Here is a 16,400-nt window from a genome sequence, read left to right on the forward strand (position 1 = left end):
AAAAAAGGTGTTCCATACTAAAGTTAGGTACTAAAGTTGTACACCATGTTTGGAGACCAGAATTTATTTGTGATTTCAGGGTAGCTGCTTTAGTAAAAGTTAAATAAATTAATAAATATTATGGGAAAATCTTACACAAATCGGCCTAGCCTCGCAGTAAGCATTTTTTTATATACTACGTCGGTGGCTAAGAAGCATACGGTCCTCTTGATGTTAAGCAGTCTCCGTAGCCTATGTACGCCTGCAACTCCAGAGGAGTTACATGCGCGTTGCCGACCCTAACACCGCACCCTCGTTGAGCTCTGGCAACATTACTCACCGCCAGGAACACAACACTGTTTTCGTCGGCCGTGGACACCTGAAACATCAGTGGTTGCAAATGCATTGCTGGCCTTTAAAAAAGAAGTACGCACTTTTTTTGAAGGTCGTATCGGTCCGGAAATACCGCGTGCGACACTTCATTCCTCAGTTTATCTGTGCGAGGCAGAAGTTTCTGGAGAAACGCACATTATTTAAATTAAACATCTTCCCCAAATATGGCAGACAAACTTGGTCCTTGCAAAGAAGGTAACCGCTTTCAATAAGTTATTATTCAGATTTATGTAAATCAGTCCCTGTGAGGGTTACTTCGGAGTATGTGTACATTACTTATTTACTGAGCCCTTGGAGTGGGATAAGCTTAGTCCTAATTTAGTTTTAGAAGCAATTATATTGAGTTCTAACAAATTCATTTATGAATTATAATGGAACCTTTTTAGTATATTTAAGAAGAAAGGAAGAATGAAAATATATTTATTTAACGCACAACATATAACATATAGAAATGAAGACATACAGATATTAAAAAAAATCATTCATAAAAAAAAAACATTGGACGCTAATATGGGACCCCCCAATCAGCATAACGCCAGATATACCAGTATACCTAAATGAATGAAAAATAAATAAATGTTTCCAATATAATTTGTTTAAACAATGAATTTGCCTCAAAGTTTTCTCTCTGTGTTGTTTAATTTGTTTTTGCCAATGTGCGTACTAAAATCAAACCAAAAACAAGCTTCAGGGCAAATACTCGTTTAAAAATAAACATGTTCTTTTTTCTCCATTTTATTTTGTACGAAATAAATCGAATGTCTCATGAACATTGAATGAAAACAGTATTTAATGTCGTAGAGTGAGCTTGTTTATTTTGCCGTTTTATTTGTTTTTCATTGCGATGGTTTACTCTGTACAGTCAACAAAATACGCAACAACCGGTTGTTAAATTGTCTTCCTATTTATTTCCATCAAACAACCATTTAAAAACAAAGTCCTACTACTACTAATTTGGTAGGACTGAATAGCTCATTCTGGTGAGATAATCACGAAACCCGAATTTGGGCTAAAAACTGTACGGTTACGAAAATTCCACACGTTTTCGTGACTCATTGGAAGATTTTGTAGGACATAAGGTGAAATTGCGCTTATGTTGTACAGAATAGGGAACTCTATCTGAAGGATACACGGAAAGAACATGTCTAGTGAGTTAATCGTTTGAGTTAATCGCTATTTCAAAATTTGGAATGTCAAAATGTATGTTAATTTCGTGACCAGGTTTTTTTTAACTAGTTACATACGTATGGTTAACCCTTTAAGGGGCTACCTGAGGTTTTCATCGATTTTTGACAAGTTTTGAATCGTATCTCCTACTTTTGCACTACACATAGAATTATAAGACAAGCGGCTATCGGTTTTTCAATCTTTTATCTCCATTTTTGTCTACCGGATTGTGAAAAAAATGAATACTTATTTATTTATGATTGTTTTAAACATTGTCTAAAAAACAGTTTTTTCGTATCTCGATTGCTGTGAAAGATTTTACTTATACGAAATCTACATATTTGGGTTCGTCTTAGACGTCTCTAAAAATTTGTCTAAGGTTTTAATTTTAAACTAATTAACACAAAAGTTATGGCCAGAAAACCAGTTTTTTGGCCTAAAATTGTTCAACTTTGATGCCAAATATTTCGAAAACAATGAACTTTGAAGTAAATATGGGATACTATATTGCTAAAATCCGTTACTGTTAATATGATAAGCTACAAAAAACATTAGAAAACTAAGGGATTCAAATCAAAGGTCATTGGGGCATGGGATCCCCTTAAATACTTTAAATAGTAAACATATGTGCCTAAATGATAAGTTCAATATTTCCTATAAATGCAAGAAATTTTTTGCTTCTTGTCGCTCTCCTACAAACCAATGTAAGTGGCGTATCACTAGACTTATATTGACCGGGATATAGACCGTGATTACCTTTTGTATTATATGTGGGTCACCCGTGAACATGATGCATGTAACTGCGTCGAAATATCGGGAGCTCACAAATAATACAAAAGGTAATCACGGTCTATATCCCGGTCAATATAAGTCTAGTGAAACTAACCGTGAATCATTCAAAACTCTAAGTGGCGTATCCCATAAACGTATTCTCACCCGACGATAAGTGGCATAAACTGAAATAAATGTCATATACTAAGGAAAAAATTACCAAAGCCTCCAGTGTCCAGAGCTACCACTCCAGCTCCAGCTGGAGGCTTTGGTCATTTTTTTTTCCTTCGTATATGACATTTATTTCAGTTCAGTTTATGAGGATAAGTGGCATACTTACGTTTTTTTACGTTGTGAAAATGCCTTCACGTATCCCGTCTCGAGGGGAGCGAGACGGGTATGACGGACTAAAGGACGAGGATCCTACTACCGTCTAAAAACCCAAGTGCCACCTCCGCCTTTAAAGGGGCGGCGCAGATATAAGTGGCATACCTAGAATTCGCTATTGAATGCAGTATTTTATTGTCTCGAGTTATCATCATCATTTGCACCGGCTGCTGCTGTACACTCTAGGACTGATTTTTATGCCAATTCACATTTTGAGACAGTGATAAGTCGCCAAGTCACTATGACAACGTACAAAGTAGAATTATTATAAAAAAATGAAAAACTAGCGTTCTTATGGGACACATTTCTGGAATGTTTCGCCTATAAATTAAGAAACTTGAAACTTTAACAGTTTCCCGTAAGAAAAACAGTGCTTTTTATTTATTTTTAATCATGAAACTATAGCCAGAAACTCTAGACAGCTTATTAAATGAAATATAACGAGCATTTTCTTAAATAACAAAGCTACTTAGTAAAACATTTTGTTAGTTTGCGAGTTCTAAATTATTTAGTATACCCACATCACAATAATGGTAAATAGGGTATTTAATTGTGACAAATTTTTATGAATGTAAAAGCGTCTCGTCAGTAAAGTGCGGATGCCAGACTTTGACCATCATTTTTCAGCTTTAAGACAATGGGTCGCATACAGACATTAAATTTGATTCTCAAAACAACCCCGACCGACTGATAGTATTAATAAAAATTGTCAAATGCCCTAATCGTCTATGAAATTTGAAGAGGTACTTACAACCTCTTCATTTTTCACAGACGAGTTTTTAATACAACATCTTTCAGCTGAGCTATTTAGCTGTGAGAACATACCAAGAAAATGTCGAAAGATATTTTATTACGAACTCTATTAGCTGTTTCAATTTGAAGCCTTTTTCTTCTTTGCTGCTAGAAAAATACGTGGTTTTATTTTCTGTTCCTTTGAATTCCACTGCGAAACCTTTGACAATCTGTTATAAGTTTTCTGCGCAATGCGACTTATTTCTTAGAATCATTAGTTTGTTTTGTTCACACTTGTGACTTGTTGTGGTAAAATTCGCTCAGACTATTTTTTAATTAAAATATTGAGTGGCAAGACATAGAGGCAAAATGTAATAGTTTTGATATGCTGATTTTGTATTGAAGCGCTAGTGGCCTAGCGGTAAATGTGCGACTTTCAATCCGGAGGTCGCGGGTTCAAACCCCGGCTCGTACCAATGAGTTTTTTCGGAACTTATGTACGAAATATCATTTAATTTTAATTTAATTTAATTTTTATTCATAGACCAACTGAGATCATTGTTGTTAGTACACATAAAGCTTAAATATATGGTTAGTATTATACACTATATAACGAATGTCAATAAACTTAATAATAAATTAATTAATAAAAAATTGAAAAGAAGTGAAATTAAATCAAACAAAATACAATAAAAACAAAATTCAATAAAATTAATATCAATGTCACTAAAATATGTTTAAAAATTAAAATTTAAAAATGTATAATAGGTATTATCATTAATTAGAATTAAATTAAAATTAAAATTTTAAAATTTGATAAAATGTCACTTCATACTTCTTGTACACGACGCGCATAGTATTTTGTAACTTAGAGTCATTTTAACATGTAATAATTTTAAGTCGCGTCACGTATAGAAATAAATTGTATTTAGTATGTTTTCATAACAGGACAAAGTATGAGTAGCATACTTTGAACCTCTTAAAGGAATCCAATAAGAGAATTCCAATTAGGTAAAGTTAGGATTGCAATATAATTTAATTAAGATAGGCTTATAACAAATAAAGAATTTTCCTCATTGTGTTTCATTACGTAGATCTGTATAAGAAAATAGGGCAAAGTATACGCTACCTTATTCTAATAAGAAATTGTGATAATAGACTAGAATCTAATAAGATAGGTAGGATAAATAAATAAAACATGTAATTTGTTAATATATAACATAACTTTAATAAATAAAGAGAAACGTAGGAGAGTCGAGGAAAGAGAGGTCTGCGCATGCGCGAAGCGCAGACGCCCGCGCCGGTGCGGCGCGGGGGACGAGGTCTTTAAATATGGAGGGAATAAAAGGCGGTGCGCCGGCCATAGGAAGCCATTACGAATCGAGCAGCCAAGCAAGCAACACCTCTCCTAAGAAGAAAAAGAAGACCTCTCCGACCTCGACCCTCCTGCATCTGATTTAAGAAGAGCTCCAGTTGTTTTACTCCATTCTTGCCGCCTATGCCGCACCCTATACAGTCCACACCCCTACGATAGATCTCAAGATAACAAGATTAGGGCCTAACACTCACACTTCTTACAAGTTTTCAGGTGTCAGTGTAGGTATAGTACGGGATGTACAATATACAGGTTCAGGTGTATACTACAACAGCGGTTGAGATATGCACAGTCTAAACGGTCAGATATCATTTTCAGAATGCTGTTGGTACTGGCGCGGATCCGGCGCACCAGGGATGTACATCGCTTGCGCATAGTCGTGTGGAAACAGTCCACCCGCGCCTCGGCAAACATCCCTGATGCACTGCAGTATCGCGGCAGCCCCATCAGCACCCTGAAAGCGTTATTGAACTGTACACGAAGAGAATTCTACCGTGCCACTGTGTAGTTCGCCCATAGGCCGCTAGTATATAGGGAAGTGCAGTAAGCCCTGAAAAGAGTGACCTTGACTTGATTAGAAAATTTAGCGAACCTACGGGCGATCATATTAGCTCTAATAGACAATGCTCTTCGTTCTCGTTAAATGTCCGTATCGTCTTTAAGGTCAGATGTCACGATATGCCCGAGATATTTAAATTGTGACACTACAGCGAGTACCTCGCCGCTTAATTTGATAGGTGGGATATCGGATGGGCATTTGTTTCTAACCTTAAAGACCATACATTCACTCTTTCTGACATTATATTTTAAACCGTGACTACTAGCGTACCGCTCACAGACACCTATCCTACCTATTAATGGGGAGGTACTTCCCCAGTTGGACTCTGCTCTAGATCTGGAATGAAATCCGCTGTCCTGTGCCCTACCACACAAAGCGAGATGTCATTCACAGTGCCCATACCTCTTTTGGACGTAGTTTAAGGACATACGTGTCCGGACGTAGTTTAAGGACATACCCGGGTCCAAATCCAATCCATGTACTGAAATAAAAAGAAAAAAATGATTAAACTAATAATTTATTTCAGGTTCAATGGGTCCCGGGGTACCCGAGAACATCACAGTGACGTTCCTAAACCCCACCACGGTGCGAGTGTCGTGGTCTACCACGGCGGACTTGGTGGAGAAGTACGACGTCACGTATAAGCCTTCTGACGCGAGGTAAGGATCGGTTTCGTACGAAGTCTATAGGCCCGGCCACGACATCGCGCGGCGGCGGCAGCGGCGAGCGGCGGCCATAGGTTGGAGCGAGACACAGTGATCGGACCTTTCGTTCCCACCTATGGCCGCCGCTCGCCGCTGCCGCCGCCGCGCGGTTCGTGGCCGTGCCGTTAGGACGAGCGCATCATTGTATCTCGCAAACGAGATAGACTAACCATTATTTTCTAATTAATACAATGGCGGGTATAGTCTATCTCGCACGCAAGATACTGTCGCGGTGCATTCGTGCTAGACCTCCTGCTGTCTGTGCGCTGTCTTTTTTCTTTGCAAAGCTTGGGCATGAGTATAAAATGTAGAAAGATAATTTGTTTTGATAAAAATGTAATATATATTAAGAACAATGCGGGATTTGAAAGGCATATCTAAAAAACCGCTTGTAAAACAAATAACTATTGTGCTATTCAGTGTGTTGTTTTTTTTGAAGGCGGTTCCCTTTAAAAAAAAAAGAAAAAAAATTAAGTTTTTTTTTTTTTCTTGTAACTGGGATTTCTGTACCTACTGAAGTTATTCAAGAATCGTTTGCCGAATAGCTATTTGTTAAAACTCATTGTGTAAGAAAATCAAAGTTGTACCAATAAAACCTCTAATTTAAAATACGAGTAAACAAACAAAGCCGATTTTAGGCAGTTAAACAGTCGGAAAAAAAAGTGTGTGCGTGTAATCTTTACGCGCGATTGAAGTAAAACTTGTTTGACGATGACGTTTATCGCTATGTTGGCACTTTGTTGTGCATGTGTCACTACTGAGCGTTACTTCCGTCAGAAAAAATCTGTTACCCTCTATTAGTCGCGCCTAAAGAAGTTTTACTTCAATATAATAGCCATGTTACACAAGAAAGTTTCACGTGACAAAACTGGCAACGCTAGTGACAAGAATACGATATTTATGAGCAACGACGGCCCAAAGTAGAACTTTGTCTGCTTATTGTTTCCGGCCTTCGGCGGAAAATGTACTAATTACGTGCCCAGGCCGTTGTATTAAAGAGATTGTACACTAGCCTCGAAACTTAATGAATATTTATTTTATATAATTTTCTTTAAAGTACATATGGAAAGATACCTACTTTACCTTACCTTTACCTTTATAGCTATTCATATCTGATTAGTCAGATACTAGATTTCGTTGCTAGAAATTTTAATATAAAAAAAAATTGAGCTAGTATTATAGCCTGTCCGATTCCTAAGATCAAGTTTAGTTCCCCATAGATTTACTATGGCGCACTTGATCTTAGAAAAGCGGACAGACTATACCAGACATATCTATATATTTATATGTTACGTTAATGTTCAGGCCACGTTTCATGTAATAGGCTAGATGACAAGTTTTTATTAATGGTATCAATCGATTAGGTTTATTTTTAGGATCAAATGTCTATATGGGACCCATTGCATTAAATCAATACAAAAGTCAGAAATGATAGTCAAAGCTGACAGTCGTACTTCACTCGCGAAACGCTTTTAAAAGCGTTACCCACCACTCACCAGCGCCCACTTATCGTTTTGTTAGCAAAACGATAAGTGAACGTGACGTCAAGTTCACTGAGAGCCCATTTTGAATGTATGGACAAAATAAGAAAATTGCGTTTTTGTCGGTGTAACGGTACCCTTACTTTTTCCTTTTTGTAAGTTGAAAAATTAGTTAAATTTTGAAACTTTTAAGTCCTGTATTTTTTGTATTATTTCCATATTTTATTTTAATATCTACATTATTGTGATAAATTGCTCATTTGCTATCTATGTTACTATAGGTAGATTTTGTTATAAAATTCAACATGTGTCATCATCCCTCGTCACGTCGATTGTATGGGAGCGGCTTTTCCACGTCAGGTTCGTGTTACTCTTAAGATAAGAGAAACATTATTTTCTAAAACCAGGTGCAGTGTACAATCTCTTCAATACCGACGAAATAATAATGGAAATACAATTTTTGTAACCCGCGCCGAGCCACGTCGGCACGGACCAGAATTTTGATGAACAATGAAACATTCTCCGTAAATTAATAATATTATACCAATTAATAATGCTTTATATTGCCAAATTACGCTAATTTAACCGTACAATTCATGCAAAATGTTGGAGATTCGTGTGGCTGAATTAATTTATATCATTATCCTATCCATTTGGATTGTACAATGTACAGTCAGCAAAACTATAGCTTAGGACCGTTGCATAGAAATTACATATAATGCAGAGGTGCTAAGCTAATAGTTTTTTAGGGTTCCGTACCCAAAGGGTAAAAACGGGACCCTATTACTAAGACTCCGATGTCCTTCTGTCCGTCTGTCCGTCTGTCCGTCTGTCTGTCTGTCACCAGGCTGTATCTCATGAACTGCGATAGCTAGACAGTTGAAATTTCCACAGATGATGTATTTCTGTTGCCGCTATAACAAAAAATACTAAAAAGTACGGAGTCCTCGGTGCGCGAGTCCGACTCGCACTTGTCCGATTTTTTTATACATTGTACTTATCATGAGATATAGCCTGATGACAGACGGGCAGACATACAGACAGACATATCATCATCATCATCATCATATCAGCCCTTTATCGCCCACTGCTGAGCATAGGCCTCTCTTCCAGTACGCCACTTTTCCCGGTCCTGAGCTAATCTCATCCAGAAGTGACCCGCAACCTTCCGGATGTCGTCCACCCAACGAGCCGATGGACGCCAGGGGCTTCTTACACATATAGCGTAGTCTTAGTAATAGGGTCCCGTTTTTATCCTTTGGGTACGGAACCCTAAAAACTATCTTCGTTCCAAATTTCATCTAAATCGGTACAGCAGTTTAAGCGTGCAGAGGTAACAGACAGAAAGACAGACGGAATATTAGTTAAGGTTAAAATGAAACAAGTAAACATATTTTTATGAGCAAAAAATAGTAGGTATTTTATTAAAAACCCCGGACTGTCGTATATTTTATTAACGAATACTTGCCATAAATCTGGCACAAAATATTACTGTTAGTGAAAATTATAATAAATAACATACCTGCCTACTCAGCAATGTCTCAATTTCTCTTCTTCCCTCCAGAGATAATGCTCTCAGGAATATAGACCTGATAAATTGCTACAATTTAACATATAGGGTTGAAGACAAATGATATACATATATGTATAAATAGCTTTATATGGAAGGGCCTACTCAGTTAAATTAATTGTAACATATTTTACGTTTCTATATAATATTTTAAATGTAGGGTAGGTATTTTTCTACTTTACTTGATTCCACGTCAGTGGCAAACAATCATACTGCCTACCAGCAGCCTAACTGTAAGCGGTTATAGAGATAGTTTATTTTGCAAGTAGGTTTATTACAATGCGCTTATGAATGTCAAATAAAGCTAGAACCGACTCCAACCCTACACCTCTGACCGAAAAGATTTAAATCCATAAATTAGAGGGTATCTTAACATGTGAACGGTAAGAAACTCGGCGGGACTCATATAAAAAAAAACTCGGCCAAGTGCGAGTCGGACTCACGTACGAAGGGTACCGTACCGTTACGGAAAAAAACAGCAAAAAAATCACGTTTGTTGTATGGGAGCCCCATTTTAATATTTATATTATTCTGTTTTTAGTATTTGTTGTTATAGCGGCAACAGAAATACATCATCTGTGAAAATTTCAACTGTCTAGCTATCACGGTTCATGAGATACAGCCTGGTGACAGACAGACAGACAGATGGACAGACAGACAGACGGACAGCGGAGTCTTAGTAATAGGGTCCCGTTTTTACCCTTTGGGTACGGAACCCTAAAAATAACATATTATAATAGATATTTAAATTAAAAATACTGCAGCTTGTGTCCACAAACGGCGTCCGCATTCAACTCCATAATACTGACATAAGGTAAAGGCACCAGAGCAGTCAGCCTTTTTACTAAATTTCTACGTTCAAGATCGGTTCATTTGCTTACTAATTGACCAATAAGATTTATTAATGTTTTTACTATTTAAGAATATAATTTAGTTGAATTTTTGTACTTTTGGAAATATTTCATTAAATTTAAACAAAGGGCCTTTTTGCCAGTAATCAGCCCCCTGTGTACCAATAGACAGCCTTTAAGTATCCAGTGCCCAGCCATCCCATTTTAACGGCTGATTAGTGGGTTGTGAGGATAAATCTTAATTTCTATGGTCAGCCTCCCCCGGCTGACTTCTGCGTTTACGACCTTACTGCCGCAAACCCGGTAGTCAGCCAAGGGAGGCTGACTATTGGATTTTGTACAAAAAATTGTTGCCAATAGTCAGCCGCCTTAAAAATGTTACTTTTATATGGATTTGTATTTATTTTTAACTTTTATCAGATAGATTAAGTAGCAAACCACAACACGTTTTAGCAAGAAATCACAATTAAGCTGTTAACATCTAATCAAAATAACATGTGACACTCCAGAAAAAATGGCGCATATCACATGACCCTTCATGTCAGAAGGCATCATTTCTTTAAAGTAGTGGTGTGGTTCATGCTAGACAATTCTTTTAAAAATTGAACTATTTTTCATTTAATAGTTTATCAATCTATAATATCACTTACATTTGATATGAAAATTGGAAAAACTTTGCTAACTACAGCCAAAAATAAGCAGGAAAAGCTGACCACTGGTGCATGGTTGAGTACTGGTGCCTTTACCTTACAAGTTGCCTACCCTTTAAAAACGGCTTAGTGTTATGAAATATCCTAAACAGTAAATACTAATTAAATTTCAACAAATCAATAACAGTCAATTTGTAATTCAATAACGACCAGTATCAGTTTCAAACAACATATAATTAGCAATATGTAGATACAATGTAATTGTTATTCCCTTTCATATAACCAGCATAGCTTGGTCCCTGCTTACGCATATTTACTACGCATCTCGAGGTCAGGCTTATACTAGTTGTTAACAAGGTCCGCGTTCACCAGAATACAACCCTCTAATAATTATAGTTTGCCTGAGGCGGACATGTAGTTAGTAGTTAGCTAACCTTTGTCAAGCTATTGGAATATGTTACTAACTCGATTTGTAGGGCTTATTGTGATGCAATGAGGATGAGAGAAAGATGATGCAGTTGATATTACCTTCATCTAGGAGGAGTTTTGGCCGAAGTGTCAAGATCCGGCGGATCCGCGGCCGGCTTTCTTGATGCGGGGTTGTAAACTGCATCGCAGCCATAATTGTGTGTTTTTAGTTTTAAGATATATTTTATAATAATAATATATGAATGCTAGTTTTAAGGTATATGTATATTGGGCCAATAGTTGCCTGAAAATAAAGATTTTCATTCATTTATTGATTCATTACAGTAGAAGTAGATACTTACTGCGAGATCGCAGACATGATTAAGTGCTAGTAGTCCTAAAATTCTAAAATCAAAAGTTTGTTCGCTATCTTCTATTATAACAAAGATTTTACACGCTCTAAAGTGAAAACTGAAAGCAAAGTACAAATAATAATTTTGTATTTGTTAATTAATTATGCATAATGTTTACCGTGTAAGCGATTTAGTATAAAATATTACTGTAAGCTTATATGAGAGAATAAATGAAATGAAATAGGTAAGTATATGCTATCTAAACAGCTGGAATTTATAAAATGCGAAAGTGTAATGCAGTTTCGTATTTGCAGTTAGAACTCGAAAGCATTGTCACGAAGGTGGAGGTACATGATGTTTTACTGCAATTCCGTTGCTAAGCAGGGTTTTTATGCAAAGATAAACTGACATGCTTATCTTAAATTTGTTTATTTCTAACTACAGTAGCATTGCTTTTATACGATTTCCCGGTTAACATGCCATAAAGAAACGGCCCTGTAACTTGTTTTAAATAATACATTTTTTTCACGGTCAACACGTTTTCGCGCTTAAGACGCGTTTTTGACGTAGAAATAAACTATGCAAAGAATGATCAATAAATAAGTAACATTTTTTTTTTAATAACGTAAAAACCAAAGAAAATAAAAACTCGTTTCTTGAACAATACAAACCCCCTAATTTAAAAACTTTGCATGAGTATAAGCTAGGGCCTTGACGTAGTATACGTATACGCACTAACATATGAGGCGTTGCGTATAGGCACTCGTAGGTATTTAGCGTAAACAATGAATCAACATCTTTTTAGCAGCGGGTTTTTGGCTGTTATTAGTCATATTCACTATGTAGGTTATCCAATTATAAGGGCATTTTAACACAGATTTAAGAGACCATTATGAATTCAATATATTCATTTCTTTGCTTTTTTATGCATATTTTTTATTAGGTATTGTAACAAAGTTCAGTCAGCTTGAATTAAACTTTTAAATTATTAAAATGAAATCGGCTCGATCTGATCCATATTCAGCAGAAGCTGTAGCGGTCTTGTGGAACAGGGATACATTCCTGGTATAGACTTTATAAAATTGACCTAGATTTTAATAGGAAAAACGGGGGAGGCCTATTCAGATTAAACAATTTGTTACAGTTTTGATCTTGTTTTGACCTTGATGATAGCTCACGCTGGTTGATGTGAGTAAAATGCACACACGCTGTCTTAGCTACACACGACAGAAATGCGTAACGCTGGTTAGCGGGTGTCACACTGCTTGACAAAGTACGGAATATCCACATCAGATGGAGGCAGGTTGCCCATAATCAACAAGGTTAAAGAACGTCGCCTACGATGGTATGGACATGTACTCCGCCCTGAAGACCATATGGTACGAGCTGCCCTGAGCATACCCACGACAGCGCGAGGCGCCGGAAGACGGGCCGCCACCTGGTTGACGACGGTCCAGAAGGACCTGAAAGAGATAGGAGTAGACAACACCGTAGCCCAAAACCGGGAACAGTGGAAAAGGCAGACAAGGTTTGTCTTGGCAAATTTGAAAAAATCGTAACTTAAAGCCCCGGTTGCGCCTAATATTTAGAGTAAAATAAATACGAAAAAGGGGGTGTACAATTTTATATCTTGTCATATACATTGTTAAAGGGGCCCACTGACTATCAGTCCGCCGGACGATATCGGCCTGTCAGTAATGGGGCCCACTGACTATCAGTCCGCCGGACGAAATCGGCCTGTCAGTTGTTCGGAACTGTCAATTTTTTGTTCTAACTGACAGGCCAATATCGTCCGACGGACTGATAGTCAGTGGGCCGGCCCCTTTAGAACAAAAAATTTGACAGTTCCGAACAACAGATAGGCCAATATCGTCCGGCGGACTGATAGTCAGTGGGCCCCTTAAGAATAAGTGTTAACATTTCACGTAGATATTAAAGAATTCCTTTTACCACAGCAAAATTTTTCACCGAACATTCGTATCGTGCGTGGTACGTCATAAAACGTCGTCATTGGGAAATCCCTCCTGTCAAAACCCACAAGAGGGGAAAGCCATAAAAAAAGCACCGTAACCTCGTTTCACGGTAACGCACTTTGACACGGTTTCGAACCTAACTTGTGTGTTGTGTATTCATAAATTTCACTGTAGACAAAAAGCCCTGGTCATAGAAAAAAGAACAGAGGAAATGGCGGGGCGGGTACCGGATGTGGTTTTACCAATAACTTCCGGCGGAAACCGTGACGGCTTTGTAGCACGACACCCCAACTTTGGCCTTATTTCTAATAACGTAGCAGAATTGTATCGAAATTTAATTGGTTGGGGACCACAGAGATGCAAGAATAAAATCTAACCAGAAAGATCCTGCTGAATGCTTGAAGAATAATGACGCTTGGAGAGTAACGTTCCTTCTAAAGAATGAGTTTTCTAATGGCTAACGCTGCGTCTTACGTAAGCGAACATTCGAGAACGCTAAGCGGAGCGGCGGGCCCAAGGCGTTCGCATTCGCAACGAGATCGCCCACTTAGGACACTTCTATAGGTATCAAAGGATTGATTCATCCCGTTCCGCGCCGCTTCGCTTTCGCGTGTTGTTCGTCTACTTAGTATGCTGCGTTAGGGTGTTTTGCTTTGTAAGGCAGTAAGGAGGGCCAAGCTTTGTTGCCAGCCTTATTAAGAGGATAGCTGTTAGTGAGATCATTTAGTTGACGATCCGTTTCGTGCGATCGCAGGGCACACACATGTGAAGACGATGCACGAATTTTTAATATTGAATTGGTATTACATTGATGTCGTATATTTATTTCGAAACTCGGTTGTTGTGATGGGTTCGGAAATCAACTTTGTTCCTACGTCAAATGTATAAAGCGACTGATTGTATTCTTTGATTTTTCTACTGACATTAGTTTTTAGGGTTCTGTACCCAAACGGTAAAAACGGGACCCTATTACTAAGACACCGCTGTCCGTCTGCCCGTCTGTCCGACTGTCCGTCTGTCCGTCTGTCTGTCACCAGGCTGTATCTCATGAACCGTGATACATAGCTAGACAGTGTAAATTTTCACAGATGATATATTTCTGTTGTCGCTACAACAATCAATACTAAAATGTGCGGAACCCTCGGTGGGCAAGTCCGACTCGCACTTCCGGTTTTTTGATTAAGATGAATCACAAATTCACGCTGACTTGTAAAATGTAATAAAACGCAATTGTTTCTTTGTTTCACCATTCAGAATAAAATTAATATTTTTTTCACTTGCAGTTTGTATACCTACACGGTATACAAGTCAGCAAATCTTCCCACTATATGGGTCTAGGGGACCCTAGCGACATCTACCATAAGAGTGTTACACTACTTAAACGGCCACCGTAGTGACTATGGATGAGGTCTTGGTGGCTCAGTTGGCAGAGCGCTGGAGTATCGATCCAGAGGCCGTGAGTTCAAGTCTCACCCAAGGCAGTAATTTTTCCACTTTTAAATTTATTCTAAGCTTAATAGCATCGATCGCAGACGTTTCTGCTTGTTAAAAATTAATCTGAGATTAAATTTTCTTCTTCTTTCCTTTATGATATGATAACCCTATATTATTCTATACCAAGATTACCAACTAAAAAAACGTTACAACAGTTTATGTTCATTTACAAATATTTGCTAACTACCTACGTGTTTAGGGAAGTTTTGGAAATTCGGCTCTGTAATATTGTTAGGAGGAGAGCGTACATGCATCAAATAAAGGAAAAACTCAACGTCGTGTCGTATCAGGCTGTCAAAGAGAAGGCAGAGGACCGCGAAACATGGAAATTGCTCCACCGACAAGAGACTTACTCTTAAATATATGATGATGATGAATATTGTTTATTTTGCTGGATGTAAATTTATTATATTTTACAAGTATTTGCTATAGCTGAAAAGCCCGTTTGTACCGAATGCGATGCTTTTTAACTGTTAGGCTGGAGAAATTGGATACATTTCCATACCACCCTCCATTAGCGAAACAGGTATACGATTACGTAGTGCATTTTATTGTTTATTACTGCAAATAACGGAAGGCTAAAGAAAAAATCACTAGTTCGAGTATAAACTTAAGAATAAGTAAATATTTTATTGGTTAGAAAAACAAAAATTTAGTTTTTCTAACCAATAAAAATTTTTGGACCATTAAATGGTCCTTATAAAACATTCTTGTCTTTTCTGATATAGGTATTGTAAATAGCCTTTTATAATGATATAGTTTGTTAAGCTTAGAATAAAGTTAAAAGTGGAAAAATTACTGCCTTGGGTGAGACTTGAACTCACGGCCTCTGGATCGATACTCCAGCGCTCTGCTAACTGAGCCACCAAGACCTCATCCATAGTCAGCAAATCTTTCCACTATATGGGTCTAGCGATTCTTTGTTGTACGAATTTGTGTTTTTTTTTGGGGAAACTTCATAAGTTTTTAAGTACTTCCGTGCCCAATAAGTCGATAATTTACCGTATATTTTTCTGGGAAGGTCTAAAAGCAGATTTTTTTAATTGTTATTTTGGTTCCGTTACCGAACCGGTAAAACTTAATAACCATAAATAGTAGCTATATTTGTTAACTGTCACGTTTTTATATAACTCGAAGGTTTATTTCCGTTTTAAACTCCCCTATGAATGGTAATTGTAAACTCACTATGTTTAGGTAATTGTAGCGCATACGTCATTCGAAAATGTCTGCGTCATACTCAGCAGTCACAATGCAGGACTTATTAAAAGTGTGCTGGAAGTGAATCGGAAAATGCTACAATTTTAAGCCTTTACCATCCACGTGGGAAATTAGGAAATTGTTAAAAGAAAACAAATGAAAGAAGATATTTTCTGAGGCTGTTTATAAAGGATTGGTTGACTTCAGAACCGTTATTTGATTTGGTACTTAATTTGTATGAACAGTAATAAAAAGTTGCATAGCGAAGGCCGTAAATATATCTGACACGTTTATAAGAACGTACAAATAATTGTAGCGCAATAAGGGCGCGTCACGATTTTTGCGGCCTTCGTTGT

The 16,400-nt window shown here is 37.4% G+C and overlaps 1 protein-coding gene across 2 annotated transcripts in view; it reads left to right on the plus strand.

Moving 5' to 3' along the window:
• LOC134745941 (fibronectin type III domain-containing protein 5) overlaps positions 1 to 16,400 on the plus strand; it is a 146,109-nt gene that overhangs the window by 71,026 nt on the left and 58,683 nt on the right. For both annotated transcript variants that reach the window (XM_063680082.1, XM_063680083.1), the window contains exon 3: positions 5,890 to 6,022. In XM_063680082.1, coding sequence (XP_063536152.1) covers positions 5,890 to 6,022 — 133 coding nt within the window. The remainder of the gene's footprint in view (positions 1 to 5,889; positions 6,023 to 16,400) is intronic.

Source organism: Cydia strobilella, chromosome 12 (assembly GCF_947568885.1).
Source record: "Cydia strobilella chromosome 12, ilCydStro3.1, whole genome shotgun sequence".
NCBI lineage: Eukaryota > Metazoa > Arthropoda > Insecta > Lepidoptera > Tortricidae > Cydia > Cydia strobilella.